The sequence below is a fragment of the Schistocerca cancellata genome, chromosome 1 (assembly GCF_023864275.1).
Source record: "Schistocerca cancellata isolate TAMUIC-IGC-003103 chromosome 1, iqSchCanc2.1, whole genome shotgun sequence".
Classification (NCBI taxonomy): domain Eukaryota; kingdom Metazoa; phylum Arthropoda; class Insecta; order Orthoptera; family Acrididae; genus Schistocerca; species Schistocerca cancellata.
Genome location: NC_064626.1, coordinates 1,142,028,341 through 1,142,046,526, shown reverse-complemented (window position 1 = coordinate 1,142,046,526; position 18,186 = coordinate 1,142,028,341). Strand labels below are relative to the sequence as shown.

General features: G+C 40.6%; 1 protein-coding gene across 1 annotated transcript in view; it reads left to right on the top strand.

Annotated features, from left to right (window-relative positions):
* The window catches only part of LOC126092919 (WD repeat and FYVE domain-containing protein 3), a 327,125-nt gene that overhangs the window by 101,326 nt on the left and 207,613 nt on the right, over positions 1-18,186 (top strand). Inside the window, exons 14-16 of the mRNA XM_049908653.1 lie at positions 1,252-1,397; positions 1,563-1,710; positions 9,554-9,745. Coding sequence (XP_049764610.1) covers positions 1,252-1,397; positions 1,563-1,710; positions 9,554-9,745 — 486 coding nt within the window. The remainder of the gene's footprint in view (positions 1-1,251; positions 1,398-1,562; positions 1,711-9,553; positions 9,746-18,186) is intronic.

Sequence of the window (18,186 nt, the reverse complement as noted above, 5' to 3'; positions counted from 1 at the left end):
ATCATTGGTAAGCTGATTATTTTCATGTGGGGTATATGACTCAAAGATTCTCAAGGAAAATTAGGGTTCAGTGTTCTGTTGTTGATGGGGTCAATAGGGACAAAGCATAAGCTCATATTGGGAAATAATAGGGAAGATAATTGGGTGTGCCCTTTTTAAAGGAAACATACCAGATATTACATTAAACAATTTAGGAAAACCATGGAAAATTTAAATGTGGATGGGCAGAGGGGGAGATTTAACCTCACTCGTCCAAAACATGAGCCTGTTGTCTTGGCCACCATGGCAGCTCACTCAGTGCACATGACTCAGAGGAGCTGGAAAATTATTCCACTAGGAAGTCATTTACGTAATCAAGTGCTTTTAATGTAGAAAGTGTATTGGTTCTTGAAATGTGTTGTCAGTGTAGGAATCATTATTGGCTGCCTCAAGTATATGAAAACATTTACTTCTCTATGGATCTTGACTGTTACATTCCATCCACAATAATAAGATAGCCACAGTATTGCTGGGTCAACTCTAGGACACAACTGAGGTACAGAAACAGTTGGAAGAGAACATTTTACACTGTTGAGGAATGCTACAAAATAGTCAGTCTATTTTTATCGCTTGAGAGCTTCTTTGTGGATACCATTGTGCACTGTCTGCAGCAACTGCATTTTTTAAAATGCTTTTTTCTTCTTTTTCTTTTAAAACATCCTCTGATTATTTGATAAACAACAGATCCCTTGCTCTATCCTGTTGTTGATTTTTTAGAGCTTGTTGTGGACACACTCTTTATTTGTTACCAGATGTACCATAGTTGCTTTTCCTTTCACAAATGCTTTGCTAGCAGATACCTTTTGTATTAATGAGCTGATGAAAATATGAAACAAGATTCAGAATCACATTCAGTGAGATTTTTTAAAGTTTGTTCTGGAAAAAAAATTAAATTTCAATACAAGGAAATTAAGGAAGGAAATTAGGTGTAATGGTTCCCCAACATCAGTGCCATTAAAGAAACTATGTATATGATTACATAAACGTTTTTGTTGTCCATTCAGCAGTGAATATAATTTATGAATCTTTAATGATTGCTCCTATATAAGACAAAAATCCCAAGCTTTTTAAAGACATTTATTCTTTAACATTGACAGTAGTGCTCTTAAGATGACACTACAGCAGAACTTACATATTCTTTGCTGTTTTAGCTTGTATCACTATGCATTAAAGACTGTTAAAATTATGATAAATGTCCCTCTTTCTTTCCAGATATGCTTAACAAGCCTCTGTGACACTCTGAGGCTCTTGGGCTGTTTTTCTAGCCAGCAACAATTAGAAGAGTGTGATGACACACTGCTTTCGAAAGAGGAAAATACATTCCATAATTTATTTATAGGGAATGTTCTCGAACCAAGGTAATAATTAGTATCCATGATAGAGTTGTGTCACAGATTGTTTCCATAAGCAGTAGTAGAGTTGTCACAGGTTATTTGCATAAGCAGTAGATATGAGTACAGTTTTCTCGTTATATAACAAAATTGCTATTCTTTTGCTTAATACCACTTGTGTTCCTGTTTAAGCATTCCAGATCACATTCCAGTACAGCTGTCGTACGCATGTTTAGTTCTTCGGATGCTGTATGATGTGGCTCTTGATGCATTTGAAAAACCTAACTTGATGTCGGCCGTAACCTTCAAATCTCCAACCCATCGAAGACATCAATCAGAGGTACAGAAGAGGGAAATAGAGTAGAGAAAGCTTAATACAGCTGCTCCTTACTTTGAGTATCTTCCTCTCTCTCTCTCTCTCTCTCTCTCTCTCTCTCTCTCTCTCTCTCTCTCTCTCTCTCTCTCCCCCCCCCCTCCCTCTCCCCTCCGCATTCCTTTTTGTTTCTGCTGGGCTGTCTAATTTTCTATTCTGTCTTGTTTTCAATTACTGATTGCTATTTCAGCCCTTTGTATGAAATTGGCATCATGCTGGAAAGTTCTGGATGGAACACAAATGATGAAAGAAGTAAGGGTGACACTGGCTGTATAGTTTTAGGGTGTTGAGAAGTCAGCAGGCACATAAACAAGGCTGGTGGGTTTCCGGGTTCCGCTGAATAGGTCAGGAGTCCACTACACACAGGAGGTGGCTACACGGGTAGCAGATGCTGTGTGGAAGGTTTTTAGGTTAAAAGGTCTCAGGGAACCACAGAAAGAGCATCCATGTAAAATGGGGTAGGTAAAACACAGTAAGGTAGTTGTAGAAACAGTCGGTATTGTAGTTGTAAATTGTCGTAGCTATGTTGTGAAATAATGAGAGCTCCAAGCCCTAATAGAAAGCACTGAAGCTCATATAGTTATAGGCACAGAAAGCTGGCTAAAACCGGAAATAAGTTCAGCCAGAATTTTTCCAAACGATCTAACAGTGTTCAGAAAGGATAGATTAAATACAGTTGGTGGTGGAATATTTATTGCTTTCAGTAGTAGTTTGCCTTGTAGTGAAATTGAAGTAAATAGTTCCCATGAAATAGTGTGGATAGATGTTATACCTGACAATCAGACTAAACTATTAATTGAATTCTTTTACCGACCCTCCCGACTCGGAAGATACAGTTGCTGAACAGTTCAAAGAAAACTTGAGTCTCATTTCAAAAAGGTACCCCACTCATACAATTATAGTCAGTGGTGACTTCAATCTACCCTCGATATGCTGGAAAAATTATACGTTTAAAGCCGGTGGCAGGCATAAAATGTCGCCCAAAATTGTACTGAATGCTTTAACAGAAAATTATTTTGAACAATTAATTCATGAGCCCACTTGAAGCATAAATGGTTCTGAAAGCCTAATTGACCTCTTAGCAATAAATAATCCTGGACAAATAGTGAGTATTGTGACAAATACAAGGATTAGCGATCACAAGGCAGCTGCTGCTAGGCTGAATTCCATAACACCTACAACCATCAAAAAGAAATACAAAGTATATCTATTTAAAAAAAAGTTGATAAAAATGCTCTTAACACCTTCTTAAGAGACAGTCTTCACTCCTTTCAATCTGACCATGTAAGCATAGAAAAGTTGTGGAATGACTTCAAAGAGATAGTATCGACAGCAGTTGAGAGATATATACCACATAAATTGATAAGTGATGGTACTGATCCCCCATGGTGCACAAAATGGATCGAATCGCTGTTGCAGAAGCAGTGGAAAAAGTATGCCAAATTTAAAAACACCCAAGATCCCCAAGACTGCCAAAGTTTTGCAGAAGTTCAAAATATAGTGCGTACTTCAAAGCAAGATGCTTTTAATATTTTCCACAACGAAATTCTGTCTTGAAATCTGGCAGAAAACCCAAAGAGACTCAATCAATACCTTCACTGCGCGATACACAATGTTGAAATCACTGATGGCAGTGTCTCTAAAGCGGAGTTATTAAACACAGTTTTCTGAAACTCCTTTACCAAAGATGATGAAGTAAATATTCCTGAATTCCGATCACGAACACCTGCTAAGTTGAGAAACATAGAAGTAGATATCCCTAGTGTAACAAAGCAGCTTAAATCACCTAATAAAGCCAAGACCTCCAGTCCATATTGTATACCAGTCAGGTACCTCTCAGAGTATGCTGATACAATAGCTCCATATTTAGCAGTTATATGTAACTGCTAGCTCACAGAAAGATCCGTACCTAAAGACTGAAAAATTGCTCAAGTCACACCAATACCCAAAAAGGGATGTAGGAGTAATCTGCTGAATTACAGGCCCATATCACTAATGCAGATTTGCAGTAGGTTTTTGGAACATATACTGTATTTGAACATTATGAAGTACCTCCAAGAAAACGATTTATTGAGACATAGTCAGCACAGATTCAGAAAATATCGTTCTTGCGAAACACAACTAGCTCTTTATACTTATGAAGTAATGAGTGCTATCGACAGGGGCTGTCAAATTGATTCCATATTTTTAGATTTCTAGAAGGCTTTCAACACCATTCCTCACAAGCGCTTTCTAACCATTTTGTTCCTGTTCTACATTAAGGAAATAGGAGACAATCTGAGTAGCAGTCTTAGATTGTTTGCAGATGATGCTGTCATTTACCATCTTGTAAAGTCATCAGATGACCAAAACAAATTGCAAAATGATTTAGATAAGATATCTGTATGGTGGGAAAAGTTGCAACTAGCCCTGAATAAAGGAAAGTGTGAAGTTATTCACGTGAGTACTAAAAGCAATCCACCAAATTTTGATTACACGATAAGTCACACAAATCTGAAGGCTGTAAATTCAACTAAATACTTAGGGATTACAATTACAGATAACCTAAATTGGAACAATCACATAGGTAATGTTGTGGGTAGAGCAAACCAAAGACTGCGGTTCATTGGCAGAACACTTAGAAGGTGCAACGGGTCTACTAAAAAGACTGCTTACACTGTGCTTGTCCGCCTTATTCTGGAGTATTGCTGTGCGGTGTGGGATCCGCATCAGGTTAGACTGACAGATGACATCGGAAGAGCACAAAGAAGGGCAGCTCGTTTTGTGTTATCACAAAATACAGGAGATAGTGCCACAAACATGATACGTGAATTGGAGTGGCAATCATTAAAACAAAGGTGTTTTTCATTGCGATGGGATCTTCTCATGAAATTTCAATCACCAGTTTTCTCCTCCTATTGTGAAAACATTCTGTTGGCACCCACTTACATAGGGAGAAATGATCATCATGATAAAATAAGAGAAATCAGGGCTCACACAAAAAAATTTAAGTGCTCATTTTTTCCGTGTGCCGTTCGAGAGTGGAACGGTAGACAACCAGCTCGAAGGTGGATCATTGAACCCTCTGCCAGGCACTTTATTATGAATAGCAGAATAATCGCGTAGATGTAGATGGATACATCGCTAAGCTTCTGGATGATGTCCTTATTCATGCAGGCTAACTAGGATTCAAAGTTGGTTTTCCCTGTTTGTCAAAGTTACTAGTTAATATAACATGGAGACTGTTATTATTTGATCACCTGTGTTTTGAAAGAAAATTGGCATCAAAATTTCAGCTTATGCAGTACACAGTAAATCAATCTCATTTGACTCACATATGTTGAACACTTTCCATGCTGTCTTCTGTGAATTATTATTTATTGTCTGAGTATTTGGGAACATTTAACAGTTGAACACATGTGCAAGATAAGGTCTAAAACTTCTTTTTCTAAAACTGAGGAAATGTTGGTTGTTTTTTGTACTGATTTGTAACTGATATCTGTGGGACAAATGTTGTATGAAAGTTCTGATAGAATGTAAGTACTTCCAGATTTAAGGAGATCACTTACTGAAAAGTTGAAGCATTGAGTCTTTGAGGGGCACACACAAAAACAAAGAAAACTTGCTAGCTGGACACACACACACACACACACACACACACACACACACACACACTACATAATGCTGGCTGGATGAACAGTGCTAGTGGTGCATTTCAACAGGTGGAATAGGTTGTAGGGGGTTTGTGTTGAATGGGATGGGTAGAGGAGAGAGAGGTGGGAGGCAGGGAGAGGGATTGGGGATGGGTGGCTGAAGGCTTGAAGGGAGGCAGCTGGTTTGCAGGAGTTTGATGTGTCAGATACGTGGGCTAGGCATGTGACACAGAGTTGTTGGAGCCAAAGGTGACCAGTACACACTGAAGGTGATATGGGGACATGAACTGGGAAGGCGTGGCAGGACAGGGAAACTGTTGGATGGAGAGTGTGGGGACAGTCGGTTACCAGAGATTGAGGCCACGGCGATGATGGAAGTGAAAGATGTGTTGAAAGGATAACTCCCATCTGTGTAGTACAGAGAAGCTAGTGGTGGAGGGGAGGATTCAGATGGTCTGGGTTGTGAAGCAGCAATTGCAGTTTAGTATGTCCTACTCAGATGCCTGTTGTACCACCAAATGGTCAAATTTGTTCCAGTTTGTTGGTGGCAATTCATATTGGTGGACAGCTGGTTGGTTGTCATACCAACATAAAAAGCTGTGCACTGTTTGCAGCAGGTTTGGTGTATAACACAGTTGCTTTCATAGGAGGCCCGACCTCTGATGTGATAAGATAAACCTGTGACAGGACTGGACTAGGAAGTATTGGGTGGGTGGATTGGTTAGGTCTTGCACCTTGGTCCACCCCAGGGGATACGATCCCTCTGGCAAGTGGTTGGCATTGGTATAGGGATGGACTAGGATGTTGTGTAGGTTAGGTGAGCGATGGAATACCATTTTAGGAAGGGATAAGAAGGATCTTGGTTGGGATATTCCTCATTTTTGGACAGAATGATACATCATCAAAGCCCTGACAGAGGATGTGGTTCAGTAGTTCCAGTCCAGGGTGATATTGGGTGAGACACCCTGATACACCCGCAGGACAGGACAAGTAGTAGGAATTGTGGAAGGGGGCCAGAATGAGCGTCGACCGACGATCCACGAAGACCGTCCCCTGCTAAAGTGATACGTGGTGGCAGTGGTCGGGCGAGCTATTGACATCCAGGCCTCACTGCTGCTCCAACCCGACTGAACTAATGCCGCGTTCCAACTCCATGACTGGAAGGTCTGAACTGCCCTCCTGGCATGTTCCAACTGACTCCATGACAAACGACAACCGGGAAGTAATAGCAGGGCAGCAAAGATAACACATGAGGGCTATATCGATAGGCGCTGCTGCTGCTGCTGCTGCTGCTGCTGTTCCCGGGAAGACAAAGCAGCAACTCAGTGATAACAGAAATTAAAACTTAACATAATGAGATGGCAACATGAAAAAAACAGGATGTAAAAGAAGAGATGGCACGAGCCTGAGCCACGCACGGCTCATTGGGTGTCAAGGGGGATCCATCTATGCAACTGATTCTTGCAGGTGGTGGGAGGACTGGTGGTGTCTGAGGATATGTCACAGGAAATCTGTTTGTGAACTAGGCCTTGGGAGGGGGGATTGCCTCTTTGAGAAGACCTCTGTGAGACCTTCAGCGTATTGGGCAAAGTAGTTCTTGTCACTGCAGATACGTCATCCACAGTTGGCTAGGAGATTGGGTATGTATTTTTGGTGTGGAATGAATGGCAGATGTCAAAAGGAAGGCACTGTTCATGGCTAGTGGGTTTAATGTGGACAGAGGGGTAGATGGAGCCATCAGAGAGATGGAGGTCAACATCCAGGAAGGTGGTGCATTAGATTGAGGGGGGCCAGGTAAAGTGGGCGAATGAGAAGGTTTTGAGGTTGTGAAGGAATGAGGATAGGGCATCTTGGCCCCGAGTCCAGCCCATGAAGATATCATCAGTGAACCTGGATCAGACTAGGGGTTGGGATTTTTGGGGAGCTAGGAATGTTCCATAAACATATTGGCATAGTAGGGTACCATGCGGGTGCGCATGGCTGTGCTGAAGATTTGTTTGTATACCTTCCCTCCAAAGGAAAAATAGTTGAGAGTCAGGATGTAATTGGTAAGTTGTATGGGGATTGAGGTGGTGGGTTTAGAGTGTAAAGGAGAGTTGGTGAAGGAAGTGGACAGTGTCTTTGATATGAGAGGTAGGTTTCATGCAGTTGGTTGGATTTGTTGATCAAACAAGAGTGGAAATTCTTTCATTATTTCATTCTGTCACTGGGGGCACAAAAACTAGGTGTGTGTGTGTGTGTGTGTGTGTGTGTGTGTGTGTGTGTGTGTGTGTACATACTACTTTAGCTCATAAAGGATTACTCCCATAGCTAACAAGTTTTCTTTCATTTTTGTGTGTCCCTCAATGACGCAATATGTCTGCTTTTCGGTGACTAGTTTCCTTTAATGCAAAAATATTTATCTGTGCCTCACATTTCGTATTACGACAAGCTGTGTAAAGGTTTATTTTATAAGATTAGAAGAATTACAGCTGAGGAACCCTTTTTAGACATATAAAAATAAAACATTTAGTGCAACCTCATATGAAAGTAGCTAATATTTTGTGTTGACTGCATTGCGGTATGGAGTTCACAGCTTGCCATCAGCAGCAAGGAAATTTTAGTCGTTTCCTTCTGGAATTGCATTTGAAATCATTATTTGATACAAATTGGAAGATTTTATTTGATGTTATTTTTGTGTCGTATATGGAGTTTTGCAGTAAAACAAAGTGATTTGATGTTTTATTTTTATGTTATTCCAGTTGTTGAGGTTGTGTAATAATAATAATAATAATAATAATAATAATAACATCATCATCATTGTCATCTTCTTCTTCTTCTTCTTCTTCTTCTTCATCTTTCAATGTGCACTAAAGATATACAAATAGAGACATACAATATTTGCTTTACTGTGTTACATGTTTGTACAGTATATTTTTCTATTGAATATATATTGTAAAATGGCTCTTAATCATCACAGTTCAACATTAGCATAATTGTCAACATAATTTATGTATCATTTATGGTAATCCTTGAAAACAAAAGAAACTTTACAGATAATTTTTTAGATTATAGTTGGAGCACATATTTCACTTTTGTCTTTGATCATTTATCTAATTTAGTTCTCTTATGTGGCACACTATTTTGGGCTTGCATTTTATTTCTTCCACTGAGATGTAAGTGCTAGCTGCATCTGGTTCCAAGTTCACGTAGAGACGTCTTTCTTGTGTGAATCACTGTTTGCTAAATGTATTCACATCGAACACTCAAGGTGCTCGTAGAGTGTAACACCTCAGTATAGTGAGTCCTCTTGCTGCTTTTTGTTGTAATACATACAGCACTTTTTGTAGCTTAAAGATTGTTTGTATATTCTACTCATTTGTTCTCCAGTAGATTATGCTGTACCTAATCACAGGTTAGACATATGCAAAATATATTGTTCTATTGGATGAGCTATTACCAACTGAACTTATTGTTCAAAGTGCATTGCATGCTTAAACTCTTCCCTTCCTGATTACAGTAACATGCTGAGTCAACTTTAACTGAGAGGGGCATGCATTGCTAGCAGTTTTGCACTTTTTACCCATTCTATTGGCTCATCTTTCACTTCTAGAGAATTAGTTTTGGGTTTTCTATTTATGTTGAAACAAATGCTGTTCATGGGTGTCTTTTTTTACACTTAGGGTTAATTTATTGTTTTCTATCCACCTGCATACATATGTGTGTTTCTTCAGCTTTCTCTTTTAGTACACTTAGTGACTCTTCGCTGTTTAGAATGTTACTGTCATCAGCAAACAATTCTGTTTTTCCACGTTTGACACTGGAGAAACTGGGTTGGACAGATATTTCAGCATGTAATTAGATTTTGGTTGAGAGATCTCCATCCATTGCACTCTAATTTTTCAGGTACAAATGAAATCACTTATTTACCAATAACTTCATTTATAGTGCACCATGTTTCAAAGGCAGTATTTTATGGCCTATTTAATGCTTTGTGTTCCATCCTGTATGTTATCCAATTCAACACTTAATTTAAGTAGAAAGCAATCCATTTATAGCCAGTTATTTAACAGTAAATTAACCATATGTGGATGCTTATATATGCTTAATATGAGAAAAGTATTGTGTATAGTCACAAGTTGCAAACATGTTTAGATCCCAGTCGATTGTTGTGGACCTAATATGAATGGTGTTTGCAGTCGAATCGTCCTCCAGAGTCACCAGTATCAGCTCGCCGTGCGGTGGTGAATTCTCTAAACTTGAATCCACCTGCCCCGGACCCAATTATTGTCCACCCAGGTGTGGTTGTAGCCATGCTTCATCTCCTGCCTTCAGTACACCATCAAGACTGTGCCCAGCTATCACTCACATTGCAGATGTATGCTTCAGAGGTGAGCATCTATGATGTTGTTCTTTGATTAAAATAACTTTGTGAGTGACAGTGCAATGAATTTAGGGGCTAGTGTCACTCAGTAACAGGTACTTCACAGCCTCCATGTGCTCTCTGTGTTGTGTGAAGAAGATTGAATAACATTTTCCCTGTGGTACAAACAAAGCTATATAGTGTAATTGAATAGATATAGAAATCTACTCACCAAGTGGCGGCAGGAGAACACACAGACAAAAACGTTTAACTTATGCAAGCTCTCAGAGACAGTGGCATTACCTTGGCGAGCTTTATCCTGACTCACAACTTCTTCACTTTCAAAGGCCAGACATACCAACAATTAAAGGGAACAGCCATGGGTACCAGGATGGCCCCCTCGTACGCCAACCTATTTATGGGTCTCTTAGAGGAAGCCTTCTTGGTTACCCAGGCCTGCCAACCCGAAGTTTGGTACAGATTTATTGATGACATCTTCATGATCTGGACTCACAGTGAAGAAAAACTCCAGAATTTCCTCTCCAACCTCAACTCCTTTGGTTCCATCAGATTCACCTGGTCCTACTCCAAATACCATGCCACTTTTCTTGACGTTGACCTCCATCTGTCCAATGGTTAGCTTCACACATCCGTCCACATCAAACCCACCAATAAGCAACAGTACCTCCATTATGACCGCTGCCACCCATTCCATATCAAACGGTCCCTTCCCTGCAGCTTAGGTCTTCGTGGCAAACGAATCTGCTCCAGTCCTGAATCCCTGAACCATTACACCAACAACCTGAAAACAGCTTTCGCATCCCGCAACTACCCTCCCGACCTGGTACAGAAGCAAATAACCAGAGCCACTTCCTCATCCCCTCAAACCCAAAACCTCCCACAGAAGAACCCCAAAAGTACCCCACTTGTGACAGGATACTTTCCGGGACTGGTTCAGACTCTGAATGTGGCTTTCCAGCAGGGATACGACTTCCTCAAATCCTGCCCTGAAATGAGATCCATCCTTCATGAAATGCTCCCCACTCCACCAAGAGTGTCTTTCCGCCGTCCACCTAACCTCTTGGTTCATCCCTATGAAATCCCCAAACCACCTTCCCTACCCTCTGGCTCCTACCCTTGTAACCACCCCCGGTGTAAAACCTGTCCCATGCACCCTCCCACCACCACCACCTACTCCAGTCCTGTAACCCGGAAGGTGTACACGATCAAAGGCAGAGCCATGTGTGAAAGCACGTACGTGATTTACCAACTGACCTGCCTACACTGTGAAGCTTTCTATGTGGGAATGACCAGCAACAAACTGTCTATTCGCATGAATGGACACAGGCAGACAGTGTTTGTTGGTAATGAGGATCACCCTGTGGCTAAACATGCCTTGGTGCACGGGCAGCACATCTTGGCACAGTGTTACACCGTCCGGGTTATCTGGATACTTCCCACTAACACCAACCTATCAAAACTCCGGAGATGGGAACTTGCCCTTCAGTATATCCTCTCTTCTCGTTACCCACCAGGCCTCAACCTCCGCCAATTTCAATTTGCCGCCGCTCATACCTCACCTGTCACTCAACATCTTTGCCTCTGTACTTCTGCCTCGAGTGACATCTCTGCCCAAACTCTTTGCCTTTACATATGTCTGCTTGTGTCTGTATGTGCGGATGGATATGTGAGAGTGTATACCTGTCCTTTTTTCTCCCTAAGGTAAGTCGTTCCACTCCCGGGATTGGAATGACTTCTTACCCTCTCCCTTAAAACCCACATCCTTTTGTCTTTCCCTCTCCTTCCCTCTTTCCTGATGAAGCAACCGTGGGTTGCAAAAGCTTGAATTTTGTGTGTGTGTTTTGATTGTTTGTTTGTGTGTCTATCAACATACCAACACTTTCCTTTGGTAAGTTACATCATCTTTGTTTTTAGATATATTTTTCCCACGTGGAATGTTTCCCTCTATTATATAATTACATTATATTGTCAGTAATTTATTATTTTTGTTGTTATATAGTCCATCGGGCAAACAAAGCTATATGATGTTCTCATGTAGTTTATAGAAATAGAAACTGTTAAACATTGAAGAATAATTGTGACTGATTGATTTCCACTGAACACATTTATTCAAACCATACATGATGTTATACAACAGACGTTACCCTCATGGCAGCCAAGCACTCCTGCTCTCAGAACTACATTCTGCCCCGTTGCCTGATGTCATATCTGCCAGCCACCATATGATGCATTCAGTATGTTGTTTCCAATATAAAATGTATCTTTAAACAGATCCTGATTTACATTGTTGTATTTTAGTGGAGGCTGTGCCTTGTACTGTCAAATATATGACCAAATGAGTGAAACCTCTGTGAAATTGATGGCATGTATCAGCGAAGTGTAGAAATATGTGTTGGTTTGTGGAAGGGATATAAAACAGAGGGCAAACTATGAGGACGATGAGAAATTTTTGTGGCCTCATAATTAGAGAGTGCATTATTTAGCTAAAAAATTCACTTATTTTTGAAGTAGTCTCTGTTTCCCTCAATCTTCATCAGCGGAGCTCTAGTAAGCGTATGAACATGTACTGTGGTGAATATGGCTTTGTGTCTGTCTTGGTTACAATAAAGAATTCACTATGATATTCATAGTAACTTGTCCACATCTCTATTTTCTTATTCATTATTAAACCTAGTCCGGCATTATCTTTATTTGATTTGGTATTTTATAACCACATACTCACCAGATGAAAAGTTCTGTTCATACTGTTAACTTCTCACTCCCACTATATCTAAGTTTAAACTACTGATCTTTTGTTGTAAATTCTTGAACTTACCTAATCAATTAACGACTCTAGAATTTCATGCTCGGACCAAGAAGAAGCTATATTAGTTGTGCCTGATGACAACATACTACTGAGTAGTCCCTTTCTGGAATGTGAATGAAATACTTTTTAACCTCTGGAAGTTTTTACCCAAGAGGATGCTGTCATCATCATACAGTAGACCAGCATGTCACTGGTGAAATGTGCCAACATAGTTTGCACTTACTTTCAGCCATTTGCAATACCAACATAACAAGGCTATGATGGCAGATGTTCCAAGGCTAGATCACTTAATCTTTCTGACTGTTGCCCCTGAAATTACTTAGAAAGTTGCTTCCCATCTTCAGGAGCCAAACGCTAGTCTGGCCTCCACACAGATACCCCTCCAATGTGATCGCTGTTGCAGTATGGCCATCTGCATTGTTAAGGATTGAGGCATGTAATCCTTGCCCCTCCTCCCTCTGTCCACCATGAGGTGGTGGCAAGGTCCACTATTAATGGGGGAGCAAAGACTATATCAAAAAACATCTACAAGCATAAACCTGTGACATCTGTAAGACTACACCTTGCTTTTGTTTAACAGTTTCCAGTCCTGTTTTAAATATTCGGTGTTGAGTGTCTTGTGTGTGTAGGATTTTCACATTTTTTAATACAGATTATAACAAGAATTAAAGTAAAAAAAAGAAAGATTAAGAATATTTATATCTTCATACTACTTGCCACAGTAGTAACAACTGGAATGAGGCTGCAGACACACACAATTTTAAAAGAACTGATTAATCTCTGATTTTCAGAATTTTTCAAGATTGCTTAATTTGGATGAAGTTGATGAAGAAATTGAGGATGGTATATGCAGAGGTGGTGGAGGGGAGGAAAAAATTTGAAAGCCCTGACACTGGAAGGAGACAACTCATTGGCTACTAACTAGTCCCATCTTAATTATTTCATACTTGACTCCACTGCCATAAATAATGGATAAGTCTGAAACACTCATTGAATACTGCCCTGTTCCCCATGGTTTCACCCACATATGTGTTCAACATATATACTGAATACACCTATACCTCACTCTCTCTGTGTCTGCCTCTTCTTCCCTCTGCCTGTCCACCACATCCTCCCACCTCCATCTGTCTATTTCCTCCTCCTCAATCTCTCTGTCTCTTCATCTCGTCCTCCCCCTCTCTTTGTCCATTTTCTCCACCCCCTCTCTCTGACCATATCTTCCTCCCACTTCCCTCTGACCAATGATCCTTCCTCTCTCTCTTTACACCCCGTCTTCTCCTCTTCCTTTTCCACCTGCCCACTACATCTATACACCTTCCACCTGCCTCATTTCCCCCTCCTCCCGTCTCTCTCTCTCTGTCCATTTCCTCCCCTCCTTGCCTGTCTATCCCCTCCTCTGTCCGTCTTAATCTGTCCCCAGCCATGCTCATTGGCTCATGTAGCCCCTGCAATATCGTTTCATAAAGCAGGCCAATACTGCTCCTGCAACATTCCTTTCCTGCAGGCCAGGTTACATGTTGGCTTCCGGAAAACTTTTTCTTGCTCCTAACATGTAGGTTGCCCTAAAAAAACAGATTGATTTCACAGGCCGATATTGTTCCCACACAACATGCTTGTCATGCAAAACAGCCTCTATATGAGGGCCTGGGAAGGACACATTTTTGGCTGTATCTCTGCTCCTGTTGGATCTAGGTGGTTATAAATCTCACAGTGCCGATATATGTGATGATACTGTTTCTGTGCCAAATTTGGTTGAAATCGATCCAGAGGTTTGGGGGGAGATCATGAACATACATACACACTTACATTGTGCTTTTTATGTATAATACCTAGACACCTCATAGTGAACCACATATTGTTCCACCAATACCCTTTAAACAATGTGTATGAATTACTTGATCAACTTGCTTTTATCTGCAAAGGATGTGTGAGGTGTGATCAAAAAGTAATTTTTGTTTTTCATAAAGAATCTTTATTTATTCATCAGTAACAACTTTGTCTCCTTCAAAGTAGTCCCCCTCAGATATGATACACTTATGCCAGTGCTTTCCCCAATCTTGGAAGCATTTCTGAAACTCACTTTTCCATTATGGTGTTCAGCTCCTTCAGTGATTCTGTTTTTATCTCGTCAATGGTGCCAAAACAACGTCCTTTCATGGTTCTCTTCAGCCTTGGGAATAGAAAGAAGTCGCAGGGGACCGTGTCTGGTGAATACGGCAGCTGAGGCAACACAATGGCCTTGTTTTTTGCAAAAAAATTATGAACAAGTATTGAGATGCAAGCAGGAGCATTGTCGTGATGCAGTTTCCACAAGTGGTTTTACCATAATTCCGGTTGTTTTCTTCAGATTGCTTTATGCAAACAGCGCATAACTTCCAGGTGATATTCCTTATTGACCATGTGACTATAAGGCAGGATCTTATGATGCACTATCCCATTGTAGTCAAAGAAAACAATGAGAAGAACCTTCATATGTGATCGAACTTCATGAATTTTTTCGTTGCTTACTCTTCAGGCAGTTTCCATTCGTACGATTGGTCCTTGGTTTTGACATCCCATACACCCATGTTTTGTCACCTGTTTCCTTTAGAAGTTGTCAACTTCATTCAGCAATTCCTGAGCGATGTCTACTTGTCATTTTTGGTCGAAATTCAACAATTTTTTAATGAACTTTACTGCTACATATTTCATGCCCAAAACATTCAGAAACATTGATTGGCATGACACAACAGATATGCTGACATTGTAAGCAACTTCTCTGAAGTGGTGATTCAGGGATTTTCCAGAACCATTTTCTTTGCTTCTTCCACATTGTCGCCAGTAATTGATGTGCTAGGGCATCCAGGGCAATCATTGTCTTCAACGTCTTGTCAAAGACCTTTAAAATGTTTATACCACTCATAAACTCTTGTCTTATTCATAGTAGATTTGCCAAAAGCCACAGTCACCATATCGAATGGGGTGCTGCACTTTATTCTATTTTCCAAGCAAAATTTAATCCAAATTGCTTGATTCATCTTTTTCTGAAGTAAAAATTCACCAAGCACTTGAAAACACATGTAACCTTTCTGACTGGCAGCAAAAAAAAAAAAATTATTGGTTGTATAAATCTCGCAAAATGAATAAATTTCAATTACTTTTCAATCACACCTCATATGTAGAGATATAACAACGAAAACAATCAATTATTGACAAAATTATTTAATTGGATAGATAAAAAATCTACTCACCAAGTGGTGGCAGAACACACACATAAGAGAATTGGCAAGCTTTTGGAGCCAGTGGCTCCTCTTTCAGGCAGAAGGGTTGAAGGGGAATGAAGAAAGGTGAAGGAAAAGGACTGGAGAGCTCAAGGAAAAGGAGTAGATCTCGGGAAAGTCACCCAGAATCGCAGGTCAGGGGAGACTTATCATACAGGATGAGAAGGAAAGACTGTTGGGGACTAAATCGGATGAGATTTGAAAACCTTAGTGCTTACAGGTGGAAGACAGAGTAATATGCAGACAAGAGATTACTGCTTAAACATCATGCATGAGTTAATAAGAGTGAAAAGCTAAGTGCATTGTAAGTTATAAATATGTAGAAAACTAAAAGGGAGTGAGGTGAAGAATAGTTGCTTTAAAGAAATGCTGGTACTGAAGAAATTATGTAAATTAAGGCTAGGTGGGTGGTGAGAACCAACGACATCGTGTAGTGCCAGTTTTCACCTGCGGAGTTCTGAGAAACTGGTGTTTGGGGGAAGAATCCATATAGCATGTGTGGTGAAACAGGCACCAATGTCACAAATGTCAGGTTGTAGAACATGCTATGCAATAGGATATTGCGAGTTGCCAGTATACACCCTCTGCCTATGACCATTCATCCAAATTGATAATTTTGTGGTAGTCATGCCGATGTAGAAGGCCGAACAGTGTTTACATAATAGCTGGTATGACGTGTGTCATTTTGCAGGTGGCTCTCCCTTTGATAGTACATGTTTTGTCAGTTACAGGACTATTATAGGCGATGGTAGAAGGGTGCATAGAGCAAGTCTTGCAGTGGGGGTGGACACAAGGGTAGGAAGATAGGTGCAGAAGGAGCATAAGGTCTGCCAAGAATATTGTGGGGATTGGGAGGGCAATGGAAAGTTATTTCAGACAGAATGGATCTCATTTCAGGGCACGATTTTAGGACGTATGGTCCTGTCAAAGTAGCTGATTAACACATTTCAGGCCAAGATAATACTGAGTCACCAATGCTGTGCTCTGAAGCTGTTTTGTGGAGTGATCAGCAGTACCAGGATTAGATGTGATGGTCTGGGAAATCTGATTTTTAACTAGGCTGGAGGGGTAATCACGTCCACCAAAGGCTGAGGTGAGAGTGGTAGTGTATTGCTGTAAAGAGTCTGCATCTGAACAAATATGTTTGCCTTGAATACCAAGTCTGTAAGGGAGACAACATTTGACATGTAAGGGAAGGTATCTGTCAAAATCTCAGTACTGTTGTTTGTTGGTAGATTTAATGTGGCTGGAAGTGTGTTGCTAGCCTTTGGTGAGGATAAGATCAACATCAAGTAAAGTGCCATGGGATCAGAGTAGGACCATGTGAAATTTAAATGGGATAAGGTATTCAGAGATTCCAGGAATTTTAGCAGGTCAGCCTCACCATGAGTCCATATGACAAAGATGTCATCAATGTGTCTAAACCAAACCAGGGGCTGAAGACTTATGGATTCCAGGAACGCCCCTTCCAAGTGGCCCATTAAATGTTTGGCATAGGAAGGAGCCATCCTGGTTCTCATGGCTGTACCTCCTGATCTGTTTGTATGTTTGCCCCTCAAAGGTGAAGTAGTTGTTGGTATGTATGAAGTTGAGTAAGGTGAGTAGGAAGGATGTCATCAGTTTGGGATCAGCTGGATGCTGACTGAGGAAATGTTCAGCAGCAGACAGGCCATGCATGTGGGGGATGCTGGTATAGAGGGAAGTGGCATCAATCGTGACAAACAAGGTATGTGGTGGGCACGGATCTCAGATGATCTAGGAAATGATTGCTGTCTTTGATGTAGGAGGAGAGTCTACTATAGATTGCAGGTGTTGATCAACTAAGGCAGATATACGTTCGGTAGGTGCTTTGAAGCCAGCAGCTATAGGATGGCCATGATACCATTCAAGGAAACATGAGGAGCAGATAACTGCAGGATTTTGCAGATGGGGAAATAGGGACTTTCAGTGTTAGGTCTTATGGAGTAACTCCAAGGGACAAGCAAGTTTCAGAGAAAAGAATGTGGAACCTTAGTTTTGATAGTACAAAGGCATGTTTTCGAAAAGAATGGATGTAGTATGAGATGGGATTCATCATGGCTAGAGAGGACAGTTTGGAGAGTTATAAATAGTGGGCGTGGCAAACAAAAAAAAAATATGAAAATAAATAAAAAAAATAAAAAAAGCAAGGAAAAAGTTGGAAAAATTAGAAAACTCTTCCGTCTCAGCATTTGAGTGAGCTCCCTGCTGCCGCTGGATAAGCAGCACCCAGCAGCAAGTCGCACTCTTAGCTCACTTATTTGTTTTATAGTTTAATTCTTAATTTCTTTGCATATTTTTGGTTACTTGCATAGTTTAATTCACAAATTCGGGCTTATTATAGTATTTGAGAGTTGCAGCATC